Below are 17,234 nucleotides of genomic sequence, written 5' to 3'. Positions count from 1 at the left end.
GTGATTCTTCCGTTCAGATCAGTTGGTAGAGGCTATACAACCGTGACTATCTTCACTAATGGCACAGTCCTCATACAAGCCAACAATGATAACCTGGAAGCTTTTGACTCCCTATTTCCCTCACTTAGGTCAGCCCTCCCTACCCCTCCTCACCTCGCCTCAACACCCTCACCGACCACTCCCCTAGTTGACAGAGAAGACCTCGACACGCCCTTTCTCGATCCACACACAGCCCGCCAGGCTCCCCCTCCCCCCGCCATACCTCATCCCCCACGCCCAACCATCCTCCACCAACAGGAAACCCAACTCTCACCCCCTACCCCTCCCCCAACGACCTCACCTCCCCCAGCCACAGCCACCGACCACCTCCTACGACAATCACCTCCCTACCAACAGGCAGTCCACAGCCAACGAGCCTCCCCTCAAGTCTCCCCCAACTCTCAAACCTCCCCTGTCTAATCGTCCTCCTGTCCCTCTCCCTATCTCTCCCAGGTCTAAACCTCCCCCTAGCCCTCTCCCCACCCCTCCCCTTCCCTCTACCCTGATCCCCATCTCCCAACCCATCCTCTCGAACCATAACACGCTCGGCCCCACTCCAGTTGCCCACAACCCCTCCTTTGACTCCATAACAAAGCGGCTCACAGCCCTTGAAAACCAGGTCGACACTATCACCCAAGGCTTAATAGAAATCCTCTTTAACCTCGGTATAGCCTGTAATCCCCACAAACCCCCTCTCCGAACCTCCCTCCTCGCCAACGCCAACATCACCCAGGGGCCCACAGAAGCCCTCAGTGCCCATCCGATCGATCCCTATCCCAAGGGCCTGGTTTCCAGTCCCAAAAAATCAGAATCTACCAGAGCCCCATGCACTAGGCCCCTGACCTCCATCTCATCTCCCACCCTAGCAGGCTCAAAACACCTGACCTCCAGGCCACTCAGATCAGAATCTCCTATGTCAGACAGAGAAGCAGCCTCACTAGCCGCTACCTACGACTCTCCCATTTCAGATTCACCTAAATCTAAAACACAAGTAATCACGGGCCACCGGAAAGATCCACCCACTCTCAAACGACAGCGATTACCAGTCCTCACCGCTATACCTAGAGAAGCTAAAGACAAAACCACCAGCAATCAGGAGAAAATCACCAACTGCCTCCTAATCAACTGCAGATCGGCCTCACTTCATGCAACGGACTTAGCCGAAGCTATCCTTACACATGACATTGAGGTTGCGTTCCTCACTGAGACCTGGCTAAACAAGACATCTCCCCCCCCTGCCTAGACATGCTGGTACCACCTGGTTTCTCCCTCATCTCCAAAGACAGGATAGAACAACGAGGAGGTGGGGTCGCTATCATCCACAAGGGCAGCTGGAGCATTACAGAAACCTCCTCCTTAGAGTACGACTCATTTGAATGTCTATCCGCTGTTATCAAGACCAAAGACAACGACTCTCTACTGTGCCATCTACTCTATCACCCCCCGGGCAGAAACAACGAGTTTGGAGAACAACTATCCAACCTGATTGCACAAGACGCTCTCGGCGACTCCAAAAACCTAATTCTTGGTGACCTGAATCTCCGATGGAACGAAACTCATAACCCTCTAATCAGATCGCTAACCAGCCTCCTCGCTGACAACAACCTTACTCAACACTGCACTGAGGAGACACATTACAAAGGAGCCATACTGGACGCCATCATTGCACAAAATAATTCAATCACGGTCAACCACATACTTCCCGTTGACTGGTCAGATCATCATATGATCTTATTTCACATCAATCACCCTATCATCCCGCTTAAACCTCCCCAAGACCCCCCCAAATGGTCGAGAAACCTCGCCCAAGTACCCCAAGATATCCTAGAAGGTCAGCTAAGTTCACTTCTTCCAGACAACTCTCTGCACCTTTCGACCAATGGTCTCATCGACCACTATAACTCCGAGCTAGTCTCCATTCTCGATAATCTAGCTACTCTAAAGCTCAAAAGAAGCCGTGCTACCCCATCTAGAACCTGGTTCAATGCGGACCTCAACGCAGAAAGAAGATCGCTGAGAGCCAAAGAAAGTGGAGAAACAACCCAACAGCCATCCTTCGCTTACAACTAAAAACAGCCCGCAGGAAGTATAACAACCATATCAAAAACAAGAAATCCAGCTTCTTCCGAGAGGCACTGGCCAATTCCAAAAACAGACCTAAGGAGCTCTACAACATAATCAGACATCAAACATCCAAGCCTCTGCCCACACCCCTGCAGGCGTCCAAAGAACTATGCGATAACTTCGCCAGCTTCTTCAATGATAAGGTCTTAAAAATCAAATTATCTCTAGACATCAACAACTTACACCTCCAGAAGAGCAACGCGGCTATCCCACAGGCCCTCCCATCCGGCCCCTCTCCCCTCCTTTGGCTAAGCTTTCACCCTGTGCAGGAAACTGAGATAATCTCGTTGATCTCGACCTCCAAACCATCAGCACACATCTCGGACCCCATTCCTCCCTCACTAATCAAAAAAATGAAGCTCACCTTAGCACCTATCTGGGGCAAAATCATAAACAGCTCCCTACAAAGCGGAGTGGTCGCCGACTGTCTAAAAATGGGATAAGTCACCCCTTTGCTGAAAAAACCCGGTCTTGACGCTACTGACGAACAATTTCAGACCGATATCTAACCTCCCTCTGCTCGCTAAAACACTGGAATGCTGCGTACTCCTGCAATTGACGCACCATCTGGACAACATCAATCTCCTGGACCCCCTCCAATACGGCTTCAGACAAGGCCGCAGCACAGAAACCGCGATGCTGAACATCATAGACGACATTCGCGGTTCTCTTGACGCAGACAAGTGCTGCCTCCTCATACTCCTTGATCTATCCACAGCTTTCGACATGGTGGACCATAAGCTCCTCATAAAGACTCTGCAAGTAAGAGCTGGCCTCGGCGAGGTAGTTCTTGAGTGGTTTTCCTCCTTTCTACATAACCGCTCGCAAATAATAAAAATGAAGAACTTCACCTCCGAAACCCAGCAAGTCAACAAGGGTGTCCCCCAAGGATCAGTACTTTCTCCTCAGCTCTTCAACATCTATATGGAACCGCTTGCCAAACTACTCAGGAATGCCAACATCCACTTCCACCTCTACGCGGATGACACGCAGAACGACCTGGAAACCTCTTCTCTTAATGATATTCACAGACTAAATACTGTCCTTAATGATGTTCAAGATTGGCTGACAAAGAATCACCTGAAACTCAATCCCGACAAGACCAAAACTCTTCTTATCTCAAACAAAGAAGACAACCCTCAAATCATCGAGTGGCTGAAGTCGATCGATGCTCTTAAAGGTACCCTCACGCTAGCTTATTCCGTAAAATCTCTGGGTTTCACCCTGGACCCTAAACTAACCTTGACAAACCACATTAAGAACTCGGCAAAAAGGGCATTCTTTAACCTCAGACTTCTGAACAAAATCAGACCTTTCATTCCCAACAAGGACCTTAAACTAGCCACGCAATCTCTAGTTCTATCTAGACTGGACTATGGGAACTCAATCCTAACAGGCATCCCCAAATCGCACCTGGCCCCACTAAAAACAACATTGCATGCGGCAGCGAGAATGATCACAGGATGCAAAAAATCTGACCACATCTCCCCAGCACTCAAAGAACTCGAATGGCTCCCGGTGGAAATGCGTAGTACCTTCAGAACGGCATGCCTAACCCACAAGGCCCTCCATACCGGAAAACCAGAATACTTGGCAAACAAGCTCAAAAAAAGCTGGCCAAGCTAGAAATTTGAGAAGCTCTAACTCCCTGCTGCTCATCCTACCAAAAACCAGAAAGAAAAGAACTGCGGACGGCTCCTTCACAGGAAATGCCCCCAAAATATGGAACTCTATCCCCCCGCACATCAGAACCATACCGTCCTATGCAGAATTCAAGAGCCAACTCAAATCCTTGTTCCTTATCCGTTCCCTAGGTCGTGGGTAACTAGGATCAACAATCATCCCCAAAACTATGTGTTATCTCTGTATCCTATTACCAAGAAGTCCTACCGTATGAACGTTTCCTCCCCCCAAATTGTCTTTCGTTGATCACATTTATTTGTTACGTGTCTTGTTGTTCACCTTTTCATTCCTTTTACTGTAAAGCGCTCTGCTACCTTCGGGTCTTGTTAGCGCTGTAGAAAACTTCTAAATAAAAATAATAAACCTCTGGACCATTTTAGCCGTCCTCCGCCAGATTAATCCTTCCCTCCCGGCTGCGGCGGCACTCTTAGGTGCCACTAAGGCTTCCAATACCATTGAGTGGCCTTTCCTTTTCTATCTCCTCCCACGCCTGGGCTTCAGCCCGGACTTCATGCGCAAAATACAGCTCTTATATACTCTCCCTACTGCTCGCATTAGAATAAAGGGACAGATCACTGAGACAATTTCAATCATGAGAGGCACTAGGCAGGGGTGTCCCCTCTACATTATGCTGTTCGACATTGCCATGGAACCCCTCGCTGCCAGGCTCCGACAACACCACACCCAAAGGGGTATTGGCTTTACAGCCAGCGCTCTATTCGTCTCCATGTATGCGGATGAAGTCACACTTTACATCTGCAATCCACAGGACAACCATTCCCCCATGACCAGGGAGGAGGTGCGATTCGCATGTCTGTCCGGAGTCCAAATAAACTGGAGCAAGCCCATCCTTTTCACCCCTTACAGATGCCACTACACTCTTCATCCCAGACTATCCCTTTGTCTGGGCAACTGGTCACACCAGGTATCTCAGCATTTGGCTGAGCAGAGACGTGGATGAACTTTGGAGGGCCAACATCGGCCGTGCGATGGACTGGCTGGAAACCATAATCCAGGTGTGACAAAAACTCCCTCCGGCGCTGGAGGAGCGCATCGCCATTGCCAAAATGGTGGTGCTACTGAAATTCCTATATCTCTTCTTAAACATCCCTGTCCCACTTACACTACATTTTTTCTGTAAACAACGCTCTCTTGTCATCACTCTCTTGTCATCACTCTGATCTGGGCAGAGAGACAACCTAGAATAGCATACAACACACTCACACTCCACCTGCCTCGGGGTGGCATGGGCACCCCAGATTTCAAATTAAACGCGCTTTGTGCCCAAGCCAGCTTTCTCCAATTTTGGTTGCACCCCACGCCCTTCCAACCTCACATTGCGGTTGAGGCTGACCTTGCTGCGCCATGGCCCCTTCAGACCGCACTCTTCATTCCACCTATACCCCGTGCGGCAAGATAGAGTAGGGTGCCTTTGCTGGGCCTGGATGGGCTTCGGAAATATACCAGTGCCAGCACACTCTCTGCCCCCTCCATGCCCCTAGCCAACAACCCAGCATTCCCTCCAATACAGACTGTGGGCATGGCCCCATGCGCTGCGCATCTAGGTCTCGTCACTATTGCAGACACCTACCCCAATAATACATATTTCGTCCTTCCTGGAGATGCCAGCCCAATGGATAAGCTGCTATATTACCAAACTAGAGCGACCTGTCGGGAAGCCAATCCTACAATCCCTCAGGCTCCTCCGGTGCTTGCTGCCCTCGAGCTTGTCCATGCCTCTAGGTCCCGGCGCAAACTGGTCATCAGGATTTATGCTCTCACGCATCCTCTGTTAACACTAATCGCGCCCGCACTGCGCTTATCGCCTATCACTTGCGGCTCATACATTTTAAATATTTGCATAGACTCTGCATAGAATGGGGTTAATTGCAAGTGATAGATGTGCGTGGTGCTCCGCTCCTTAAGCTGACTTTTCCCATTTTACCTGGCTGTGTCCTAGGGCCTTTACCTTCTGGCGGCACGTGTGTGCAGCCAGTGACTTCACATTCGAACGCGTTGCTCCTGGTGTGCCTCTTGGGTTATGTGAAACATATCTGATGAGAGCCGCAAAATAACCGCTATGCTTCTGGTTCTTGCTAAGCGCAGGGTGTCAATTCACTGGGGGGCGAAAACTGGCACCCAAGGTCAGGAACTGGTTGGATGACTCTGCCCTCTGTCAGACAGTGCTGGGTGAATTTTGGGACTAGATGCCAGCTGCCAGTAGACCTCCTGATATCTGGGCCTCTCATTTCCTACCTACAACGCCAAGCTACCCCAACCAGTCCATCAGACTCCCCCACCGGGGGGCCTCTGGTCACCACAGGCGGTGCTGTCGTCAAACCCCCCCATCGCCACATCCGCCTACACAAAAATTCTGCATGGGTATCTTGTTCTAGCATTGTGCCTCTCAGGACCAACATCTTCTTATTTCTGTTATATAACGTAAAGGGCTGTGTAATCGTAACTGCATATGTGCTGCAATGACAGATTGTAATGTGATATTTTGTTTCTGCTTCAATAAAGGTAAAAAAAAAAAATGAGTTCAAGGTTAAACACATTAAGAAACCCCTAAGGCTCGTTAAGCACATTCATTGGTCCCTGCTTAAAATATTCACACATGCGGGGCGACAGGCGTGAAACACCCAATGAGCTCCCAAGCCATTCTCAGCAAAAAATCCCGACCATGCAGAAGAAAGCGATGCTAATAGAGGAAGCACTGAGATCCACACATGCCTAAATGATTTGTGGGTACCTTTACAGGAGCAAACCTTCCAAACCAGAACACAAAAGGACCCACATTTTTCCATGTGTCCGAAGTAAGGATTAGCCAAGGTCAAACCCTTCTTTTTCTTCCTTCAAACAGGACCTCCAACTTCTACTTCTCAACAACTTCAACACGCGCACTAGCTGCTCAGCATTTTCCTCATTGACTGGCACCTTCAAGACGGCCAATTGACTCTTTCAGTCTCCTGTACTGTAACGGATGCCATTCCTCAATGCATTCTTGTATTACCCTGTAGTGACTTTATAACCACCTAATGATGTATTGCTCTTTTCTTTGACTATTATGAATCCCCTCATGTCCATCTTGGTAATGTAATCACACAACATGTAAAGCACTCAACTACCCTTGGGTCTAGCAAGCGCTATATAAAACTAAAAAATAACTAAATAATAAACATGCCCGCTGTGAAGATAACCGCTCAGAGCTGGTCTACTCTCCTAATTGGAGATTGTGCCTGGTCATCTGGTTGCCTGGCTGTGATTTGTGACTTACTGAGCCAAGAGGAATTGGCAATTGAATGAATCCACCAGGGTGGATAACCTGCCCACACGTGATCATTGTGTTACCTAGACAGACTATGTCTGGGGACTGGCTCTCCATGCACAAACACTATTTCTGGGGACTGGCTCTCCATGCATAAACACTATTTCTGGGAACTAGTATTCCATGCACAAATATTATATCTGGGGACTGGTTCTCCATGCACAAACTATTTCTGGGGATTGGCTCTCCATGCACTAACACTATATATGGGGCTGGTTCTCCATGCACAAATACTATATCTGGGGACTGGTTCTCCATGCACAAATACTAAATCTGGGGACTGGCTCTCCATGCACTAACACTATATATGGGGCTGGTTCTCCATGCACAAATACTATATCTGGGGACTGGTTCTCCATGCACAAATACTATATATGGGGACTGGTTCTCCATGCACAAACACTAATATGGTACTGGTTCTCAATGCAAAGAAACACACATAAACAGAATGACAATCAGTTAGACAGAGGTTTCCTTTTTAGTCCTTCACTGCTGGGAACACTAGTTGCTGATTCAACATTCTGTGGCTCAACTCATTCAGAAGAACAATAGAAAATCAGCTAAAAGACTCACTATGCTAATGGCCCAAGCTCAGTTTGATAAAGTATTGGTGTATTTGAAGGGATCGGCTGGATGGGCCATATCCAATGAGGCATGGAGGACCTGGGACTGCAATGATTCCGGTTGAAACCACACAAGGACATCCATCAGTGTATAGGCACTCAGGTGATATCAGCATTCTGCAGTCAGCAGCCACCTTTGCAAGCATTAACCACTGAATGTGAAAAAGGAATTCATATTGGTCCTGTGCTCATCAACAAACATTATGTGCCAGTTAGTTGATTGGCTCAAATACCTAATTCTACAGTGTCAGTAATTGTGTAGGTAAAGGGAAATTCAATGCATCACACAGCCACACTAGTTGAATTGAATCCCGAACACTGAAGAAAAATTGCTGTCAGGAACACTTGAGAGGCAACGAATTGCAGCACAAAATGTAAAACTACAATAGATCAATTAACAATAAGATTACCTTAGACAGCGCACTTCTGGGCTCTTATCGTCCACTAGCCCTCCTGAATACCGAATACAAAATTCTAGCTTCCGCATTGACTTAACGCCTAGCCCCGCTGGTGCGCACACTTGTGCATAGTGACCAGAATGGCTTTGTGCCCACCCGTAGCACCTCACTTAATATCAGACACTTCTTTCGAGTACAAAGCTATGCCACGGTACAGTGGCCTCGATCAGGGTGCCTGGTACTGGATCTCGAAAAGGCGTTCGACTCGGTGGAGTGGCCCTACCTTGTGGCAGTACTGAGGAAATAGGACCTTGGGGACGACTATATTCAGATGGTGGGCCTCTTGTATCAAATGCCCACGGTACGAGTTCGCATTGGTGGGTTGCTGTCTGAGGCCATTTGCGTCAGAAGGGGCACCAGTCAGGGATGTTCCCTGTCCCCGCTGCTCTTTTCATTAGTGATGGAGCCACTAGCGGAGCAATTGAGAACGCAAGGTGTGGATTGGGGTATTCCCCTGGCGGACGGACTACATATAGTGTCCCTATACGCCGACAACTTGCTATTATATGTCAGAGACCTGACCTGTTTGCCACCGGCCCTATCTGACATTTTTCCCAACTTCGAGGCTATGTCGGGACTCAAGGTCAATTGGACCAAATCTGGGGTGTACTCCTTCAGTGCGGACACGCAGGAGTGTGTGGTCACTATCAATGGGGGGCGGCTCGCCAGGTATCCTACTACGTTTTGCTATCTCGAAATACATATATATAGAACTCCGATTGACGTGTTTGAGGGTAATTTGGTGCGAGCTCTCTCCTCCTTGCAAGCGCAAATGACCTTTTGGAAGACCCTCCCCTTAATGTGCCCAGCCGTGTCACGCGGACGAAGATGATAATATTGCCCAGGCTGTTGTACTACTACGCCAACCTCCCAGTATATGTCCCGACACCCATATTCCGTGAGCTAGAAGTCTCAATTAGAAGTCTCATATGGAATACGAGTTATTTGTGAGGATTAATCGTCTAAACGCAAGAACACACGGATCGTGTCTTGCCGACTGCAATACAGAGGACCAGCCGCGGCTTTAATCGAAGGCCCGTAACTCAATTGATTTGAGTAGTGCTGCATTTGAATACTCCTACACAGAGAACTGACGATTAATCCTCACAAATAACTCGTGTGGCCCCTAGCGTTGTGCATTTGGCCAGCGTTCGGGTATTAAATTCAGAGCATGAGTTCTCACACAAGCCATGAGGTCCTGATGAGAACCCCTTAACCACTTGGATGCTAAGCCTATTTGTTGCTTTCCATGTAATTTCCATTGAAATCAATGGAAACTCCATGACGAGTTACCCTTGTCATTAGCAGCGAAGGGGTTAAATCTTTATGGGTTCGAAACGCGTAGACCATTCTACCGCACCGTAAGACCATCAAATTCAAATTAATTTCTGTTGAAATTATAAAAATAAGCTGATTTGTTTTTCTAGAGCGGTCGTCTATGGTGCTCTTTCTTTTTTTTCCCCATTTATTTGTATCCTAATAATTAATTTGTGACATTACAATTGTACATATAGTTGTGAGTGTGTGCTGTGCATGAGAGAATGAATGTTAAATGTTGATCAACTTGGAATGTTAGGATGTTTTTTTATGAATTGTTTCACTAATTGTTGTGCCATCCATGTTTGTTTTAAGAATGTCATTTTTATGAATAGTTGTCCTTGTATTGTTCATGTTCGGAATTCTGTTGAACTTTTGATAAACTTTGAACCAACTGATTTCTTTCTAATAATTGATTTCATAAATAAAATAGATTCAAGCTGTGAACTGTGTCACTGTCCCGCACTTAGTTTAATTCTTTGTGCGCAGGCAATTTTACGAAAATAGAGATCTCAGTACTGGCTTTGTTTGTTTAGGAGCCTAGGGCCAGCAGCATCAGAGCATCTAAAACACGTTCAATGAACCCGGGCTATCAGGTCAAAAATCATTGTAAAAAACCACAGCCCTCCAATCTGTCTTAATTGTACACTTCAAAATGGGTTCTATGCTCACCAGGTGCCAGTAGAAAGACAAATAAAGGCTCTCCACATTCTAAGCCTATCACAGTAAAAAAATGAAAAGTATTATCATGTGAGTGTGTCAGTCAAATTAAGACGATCAATTGTCACCAGTCACCACCACATGAACCAGTCCTTAAGGCATATGTACCACGTGGTTCAACTAGATTAAGTCCACTAGGACAATCCACCTCTAGGCAGTGAAGTTGCCTCAAAAGAAGAACTTTGGTATGAGTTTCTCCTGCTCAGTATTTCAGAACCAGGTTAGCAGGAAGTAAAATTGTTTGTTAAACTGCTACTGGGGTGAGCCCATTTAAACTTTTATATTCTCCAAATGTGCTACCCGAGCCCTTTGGCCATTTGGGAACGTTTATCAATTTCATCTACATCACAGTCATCATTTTCATTTCACCTGAAGGCACCTTCGCCTGTTACTGCCAGACTTATCTGTGTAAACACACTAGAATGGTGGTGGGAAGGAGTTATGGGTAGGACTCCAACAGATTTATGGAAGCAGGACTGGAGGTCGGTACAATCTCAGCTTCCTTACCCTCGATTTAATCTTTCTACCGTTTGGATTATTAGCTAATGAGCCATTATGTTCCTGGCTTCAGTTCTTCTCTGCTTGGAGTCTATGTCCCCACTTGCTCCCAAATTTTGCATACCAGGTATTGCACAACAGGCACTGCGTGTTCACAGGAGCCATTGATGTAGATCCCAGGTAGGTGATATCCGTCAGGTGTCCATTCACCATAACAAGGACATTACCTGGGTGACAAACAAATCTAGGAACCTCTTTGAATAATCCGGTTTCTCCTTATTCACCTACACACATAAATAGCTTCATATATCAATGCTTTCTGAAAAATGTTGATTCTGATCCAGAACACCTAGTGGTTGGGTTGACATATTTCGGCTGGGAACTGCCATTGCAGGTCAATGGCCTTAGTCAGGACCGAGAGTATGGAAGGCCTAAAACCTTGACATTTCTCCGATAGATGAGTCAATACACTTACCTGAACTGTCTTCATCAAAGAGCACACTCTTCTCAAGACAGAACGCTGTTGTAGGCCAGTCTTTGGCCGATAACTTAAGCAGAAATTCAAATTCCACCATGGGATGGAGGATTTAGGATGGATATGTTTTAGCTTGGCCTAAAACCGCCCTTCGCAGAGTTGCTGCGTGTCTCTCTCATCCCGAATCTTCGTTTTAGCTTTAGGCCTTCCATACTCTTGGTCCTGATGAAGGCCACAGACCTGCATGGGCAGTTCCCAAACGAAACATGTCAACCCCACAACTAGGTGTTGTGGATCAGTAATGTATCCACAGAACACCGATCTGTTTTTAGTCTTATCCCTACCCTGGTTTTATGCCCTCAATAAAGATTTACCTACAGGATAGGACATCATTTTAAACTATTCACCACTGTCAACATCCAGACAGTCACTCTCCTGATGGTGGTTGCGGTGTCACTTGCAGAATGGGACACTAAAGTGACAGACTCAATGAGGACACTATCCACCAAACCACACTAAGCGTAGATAATATAGGCCGCATCTCCAAGATAACATTCCTGAGACTCTGGTATGGATATTTTTGTGGCTCATTCTACCCTTTTGTTTCATTAATGACTAATGCCATTTGGAAGCCGATTGAACCTCTTCTTCCTTGATCCCATTTGATTTGAACTACATTGCGCAGCATAGCCAGTATGCCCTTCTCCGATACAAAGGAGTGTGTTACTGCTTATCATTGTGTGTCAGATGTTGGATGGATCATAGTGGAGCACTGGAGGGAACAGTTAGGTCTTCCCCATAACTCTGTTGTCAATAAGGAATGCTGCTCCAACCAGATCCCTTGAAAAAGAAATGAGTGATTTTAATTATGCCGACAAGTGTTAGTGAATAAACGCTTTTCAGGACGATCTTTACATTTTGACTGCCTCCTTCACCCCCGACAGGCTAGGGCAAATGGATTAAAAACTTTGAACCTTTGTGAAAAGGCTATTTTTTTAAGGTAGTTACATTTGCCTTGAAGACGATACATAGGAACTTCAGTCTGAATCTTCATTAAACAAGGAACCAATGAAGAGACTTCAGGGCGGTGTTATGGCGCCGTGGTAGAAATACTTTTTAAATGCCTTTTTCTAGTTCCTATACTTCCTACAAAGATAATATTTCAGTAACCTAATCCTTGGAAGATAACGATTCAGAGGAGACTCCTGTTTTACTAGTGGACGCATCTCCCCAAGCCAGTTAAACACCCGCGTAGCCAGGGGGGGGCGAGGGGGGCGGACCGCCCCAGGCGGCACTGTTTCGGGGGCGGCGCGCGTGCGGCGGCCTTTATAATTTATTTGGGTACACTCAGTGAGTGTCCCCAAATAAATTATAAAGGCCGCCGCAACGCCCCCATTTGAAGTGAAAGCAAGCTGCTTGCAATTGCTGCACGCACGCGAGTCGCGACCGGGTCTCCCTACAGCTACGCCTGACGTCACCAGGCCGAAATGCGCAAGACCGTTGCAGGCAACTGCAAACGTGAGGTGCGTGCGTGCAGCCTGCAGAACACCTATGTACTGCAGAAAAGTTCAGATTCCGGTGAGCCAGCCTGTTATCTTTTCTTTTACCCGTCAGATGTAATCATATGTTTTTTTAACTGTTTGAAAGAGCCAGGGCGTACACTGACTCCGTGACACACACATCTCTAGGCGGGTCAGCCCTGCTGCCCGTGGCATAGTTTAAGTGGTTTTTGGGAGCGCGCCGCCCGACGTACATTGGTGACCCATGGCCAGTCCGGACCAAGCTGCTGCAGTAGAGAGTGGTGGTTCGGCCTCAGCAGGCGGCTTGGCTGCGCTGCCCTGTTTAGAATCGTTGCAGTGAACCGACCCAGAATCGTCCTTCAGGATTGTAGCAAAAAGCAGTGTAATGTCCAGACCCAAATCCTTTCCCATGGTGCATCACAACTGCAGAGAGGTCAAAAATAAAGCATTCTGGTATGAGCGTGTTTGTTGATTACCTGCAACAGTAGGGCTCCACTACCACAATCAATCAATGCCACGAGAGCCACAAGGGGGTCCTGCACCGTGGGCGCTGCCCGGACCATCGGACAGTGCGGGGCGGGGGTGGGGGGAGACCGACCATAGAGCCACACTGTTCCCCTGACCTGCCTACGAGGTTTGTTCAGTATGCAGCTAAAGTAGAACTGTGCGTCGTTGGCCCACTATATCTTATATTGCCAAGGGTTAATATGCCTGATGTAAAAAAAGTCTGCCACCATTACAGAACTGTATTGTATGTGGATAGCTCAGTGGGTTTCTGCTTTTGTGACAGAGATCCCTTTCTTACTTGTGGTTCAGCCGCACCTGGAGCTGAGGTCGGGGTGGAGGGTGTTGATTATTTAAAAAATAAATAATAGCTTTGAAAGCATCTGCTGCAGAGTTTAACTTTCTTGTTGCACAAATGAGTGTGATTTCCGATTTTTGTCTGTTTCCATGGACTTCATTGCATAATTTTGGTTGCAAGAAAGAGTCACTTTAAGTGTAATACATTTATTCACTGAATATCTCTCACAAATCCGCTGAATCTATAAACATTTCACACACAAGCAATTTGAAACATTAGCAGCTGTGCTTAAATGGGTGTAATGTCTAATATTTATATGTTTCCCTTGTCTTCATTGCTTGATTTGCTTGCTATAAAGTGTCACTCATATTTGTGGAAATGCCACTCATAATCACACTGACATTATGAAAGTGTCACACATAGCATTATGAAACCTTGGCAGCTATGGTGGTGAGGGGGGGAGTATTTTTGGACTAGGCCTGAGCAACCTGACTGATGGATGAGGTCGAGGATCGGTAGCATAAGGGAGACTAGTGGGCTCTTCATCCTGTGTGAGAGTACAGCAGAGAGAGAAGAGGGACAGATGGCAGATCAAGCAGTCAAAGCCTTCCCAACCGCGGCAGAAGACTGGCGGGAAGGTGGGGGCGGGGGTGTGCCACTCCCACCTTTTTCACTCCACCATTCCCTAGTTCAGATGTGACTAACTCTTCCTTCCTTTATGCCCGGCCTGCTGTTAGCTGTACATCCGGTGCCAGCTGCGCCCCTCCACGTGCACAAACCATAAGCTGAACATTGCAGGCATTACCCTACAATTGCAGAAACTTAGACATGGTCGCCGGTTGTACAGTAGGGTGTCGGAGAACATTCCATAAAGTATAGAACCCTGCAAATGCTGGTCATTTCTACGTTTTTATTTCTTTATTTAAAATTTTATACTATACGCAGACGACAAAGTACTCTACAGGTTTTTTTTTACAAAAAAAATGGGAGAAATGATTTCAAGTAATAATCATACATATTTACAAAGAAATGTTCAGGATGACGTCAGAGCATTTTCAGCGAAGGTAATAACCAAGAGAAATAACCAAGGATTGGGAACACCCAGTGGTGCTCGAATAATTTTCAGAGTGGTGTCGCTGCCATCAATGCTTCATCACTGAACTCACAATGTTGTACATATATCATTAAAGCATGGTGTGTTCGCGCATTGTCATTTATAGACAGCACAATCTCCATTGAAGGGGTCACTTAACTTGCAAAGACATCCAGTTTTACAGATAAAACTAATATAGTGCACAAGCGATGTGTGGAAATTGGGTGTCAATCAATCAAACAAACAGGATTTGCATAGTGCTACTTATCACCTGTGTGGGTATCTAGGCACTGGGGGGTGGGGGTGGTGCTGCTGATGAGGGACGTTAATTGAATAACCATGTTTTTAGGCCCTTCCTGAAATCCTGCAGGGTGGCAGTCAGTGTGTTCTTCTTTGTACTGCCGGTCACCGGTGTATTAAACTGTGTAGCCTTGGACCGTGTCATGTATTGTGCATGTAACTTGCATGATCGAGGTAACTATTAGCGGCGATACTACGTGTCTCTGTCGTTTTTCCCCAGCACCCCCCCCCCTCACCCCTCTCCCCAGGGGCGGCAATCTGAGGGATAGCCCCGGGCGCCACAAGCTCTAGCTACGCCCCTGCAGTTAAAGCAGTAGAGTTACATTTCATGGTTGCACTAACTTGGTAAAAAGAGGATAGTTTAGAATCCCAAAAATATTAAGTTACTCCATTTTTGAGTATGTTTCAGGTGGCTTCAGGATCAGGATATTAACAACGACTATTTCAGTTTTATTCCCATTTAGTAGAATAAGCCCTCTTAAATCGAGAAATATACATGCCTAATAAAGTAAAAGACATACATTTTCTCTGACTAACTCTGAGGTTGCTCAAAAGGTACTAGTGAGCCAGATGTTAGTATTAATGAAATGTGGACGTCAACCCAACACTTCATTAGAGTAATAATTCAAATAAGCCATTAAATAAAACAAGTGATAACAATAGTACAAAAGAGCATGCAGGTTCTTCTTTAGTTGACACTACAAGCTAATGAAACAGCTAAGAGGAATAGTACAACTGTTTCAGCTTTCAGCTATCTATGTAGCTTGAGAGGCATAATACGGAGATCATATGGTTAATATGTTGCAAAATGCCACAACCTCATATTTCACAAGAAGCAGCCCCCAAGAACTGTTAGTAATATATGCAAGTCCGCATTATTATTTTTATAGAAGTTATGGTATCATGCTTTTAAAGAAATGCAAATGAACAAACATCTAAAGGGTAGACCAACTTCAACGGCAGAGACAATATAAGGATCCGTTTAAAATTACAACTTATCTCAAAAGATAACCCTCAACACATTCTAGAGTGATATGAACAGCCACTGCTTACAGCCCATTTGGCAATTTATATAAATGTCTCTTCAGTGTTCATCTGTAAATATGCATCACATCTGAATTAGAAGTAAACACGTTTTGCCCCATAGCTAGACGTGCACCCTACAAATGCGATGAATAAATGTATTTAAAAAGTATCTGGCCTGTGTGCAATTGTCTTTTCTACAATTCTCACAATCCACATTTTAACTATTCAAGACGTTTTATAAAATTAAATAAATGCCTTAAGGTTGCTGTTGTCCACTTATCCCCCCCCCCTCAAGTCATTGAAAGTATTGTGGCTTTTGTTGAAGTTTAGCTCATAAATAAATTGAATTATTTATGCCAGCGCTGGTAGTCATTTTGAAATCAAAAGAATGAGGTTAGAGTGATATCACTATGTTTGTCTTATGACAACAGCACCGTCGATGAAACCTCCACAAAATAGGTACCTGGAAGAAAGTGCCTTTTTCAGATGTACAAGTTCAGTCCTCAGTCTCCTCACATTTCCTGCCGTTTTTGCAAACTCAAAGTCCAGGGATCCCTTGTGTTGCTCTAAAACCTTCAGCCTTTGAATCCAAAGAACCCTCTTTACTTTAAGCTCTTGCTTGAGTATCTGACAAAAGACAATTTGAAAAAATACGTTCATGATTAGTCTATAAATACAGGACATGGCACTGTCAAATCATTGGAGTTAACTTCGATCCTCTGCAGAGATACCTTGCAAATGCAATGATGGGCAACAGAAAATTTGATACTATTACGTCCAGATGATCAACAGACCAAGCCAAAGAGATGAAAACATTGCCGACTTCAATTGAACATCAAACCCCAGCTCAACCAAAACAACACGTAAATGACTCAAACCGAAGGAAACATCCTAGAACATGCCAGTACTTCCATGATCAATGTTGGAATGTTGGATGCTTTGCCTTCTTTTGCTGAACCAGTTTTTGCTGGCCATAGGACTCTGCACACCTTTCTCCTGCCAACCAAGGGTAACGTGCTTGTGCGCTCCTCTGTAAACAAGTTAGAATTGGGATTCCCCTAACTAGAATATTTAATTTGTAAGTCACTAGTATATGGATCCACCTTTACCCAAGTCTTGCAAATTAAATGCTACTAGTGTGCTGTCAAACTCATGGTGCCAACCACTAAAGTAGTACTGTAAAACATATCTCCGGCCTGCCACAGCAGCCTGGGTGTGGAGTTTCAAA

General features: G+C 45.9%; 1 protein-coding gene across 5 annotated transcripts in view; it reads right to left on the bottom strand.

Moving 5' to 3' along the window:
- Positions 1-17,234, bottom strand: part of IRAG2 (inositol 1,4,5-triphosphate receptor associated 2) — a 1,168,119-nt gene that overhangs the window by 522,648 nt on the left and 628,237 nt on the right. For all 5 annotated transcript variants that reach the window (XM_078674100.1, XM_078674103.1, XM_078674104.1 and 2 more), the window contains one exon: positions 16,470-16,633. In XM_078674100.1, the coding sequence (XP_078530226.1) occupies positions 16,470-16,633 (164 nt within the window). The remainder of the gene's footprint in view (positions 1-16,469; positions 16,634-17,234) is intronic.

The sequence above is a fragment of the Lissotriton helveticus genome, chromosome 1_1 (genome assembly GCF_964261635.1).
Source record: "Lissotriton helveticus chromosome 1_1, aLisHel1.1, whole genome shotgun sequence".
Lineage (NCBI taxonomy): Eukaryota > Metazoa > Chordata > Amphibia > Caudata > Salamandridae > Lissotriton > Lissotriton helveticus.
The sequence above is the reverse complement of the archived record's forward strand: the minus strand, read 5'-3'. Positions and strand labels throughout refer to the sequence as shown.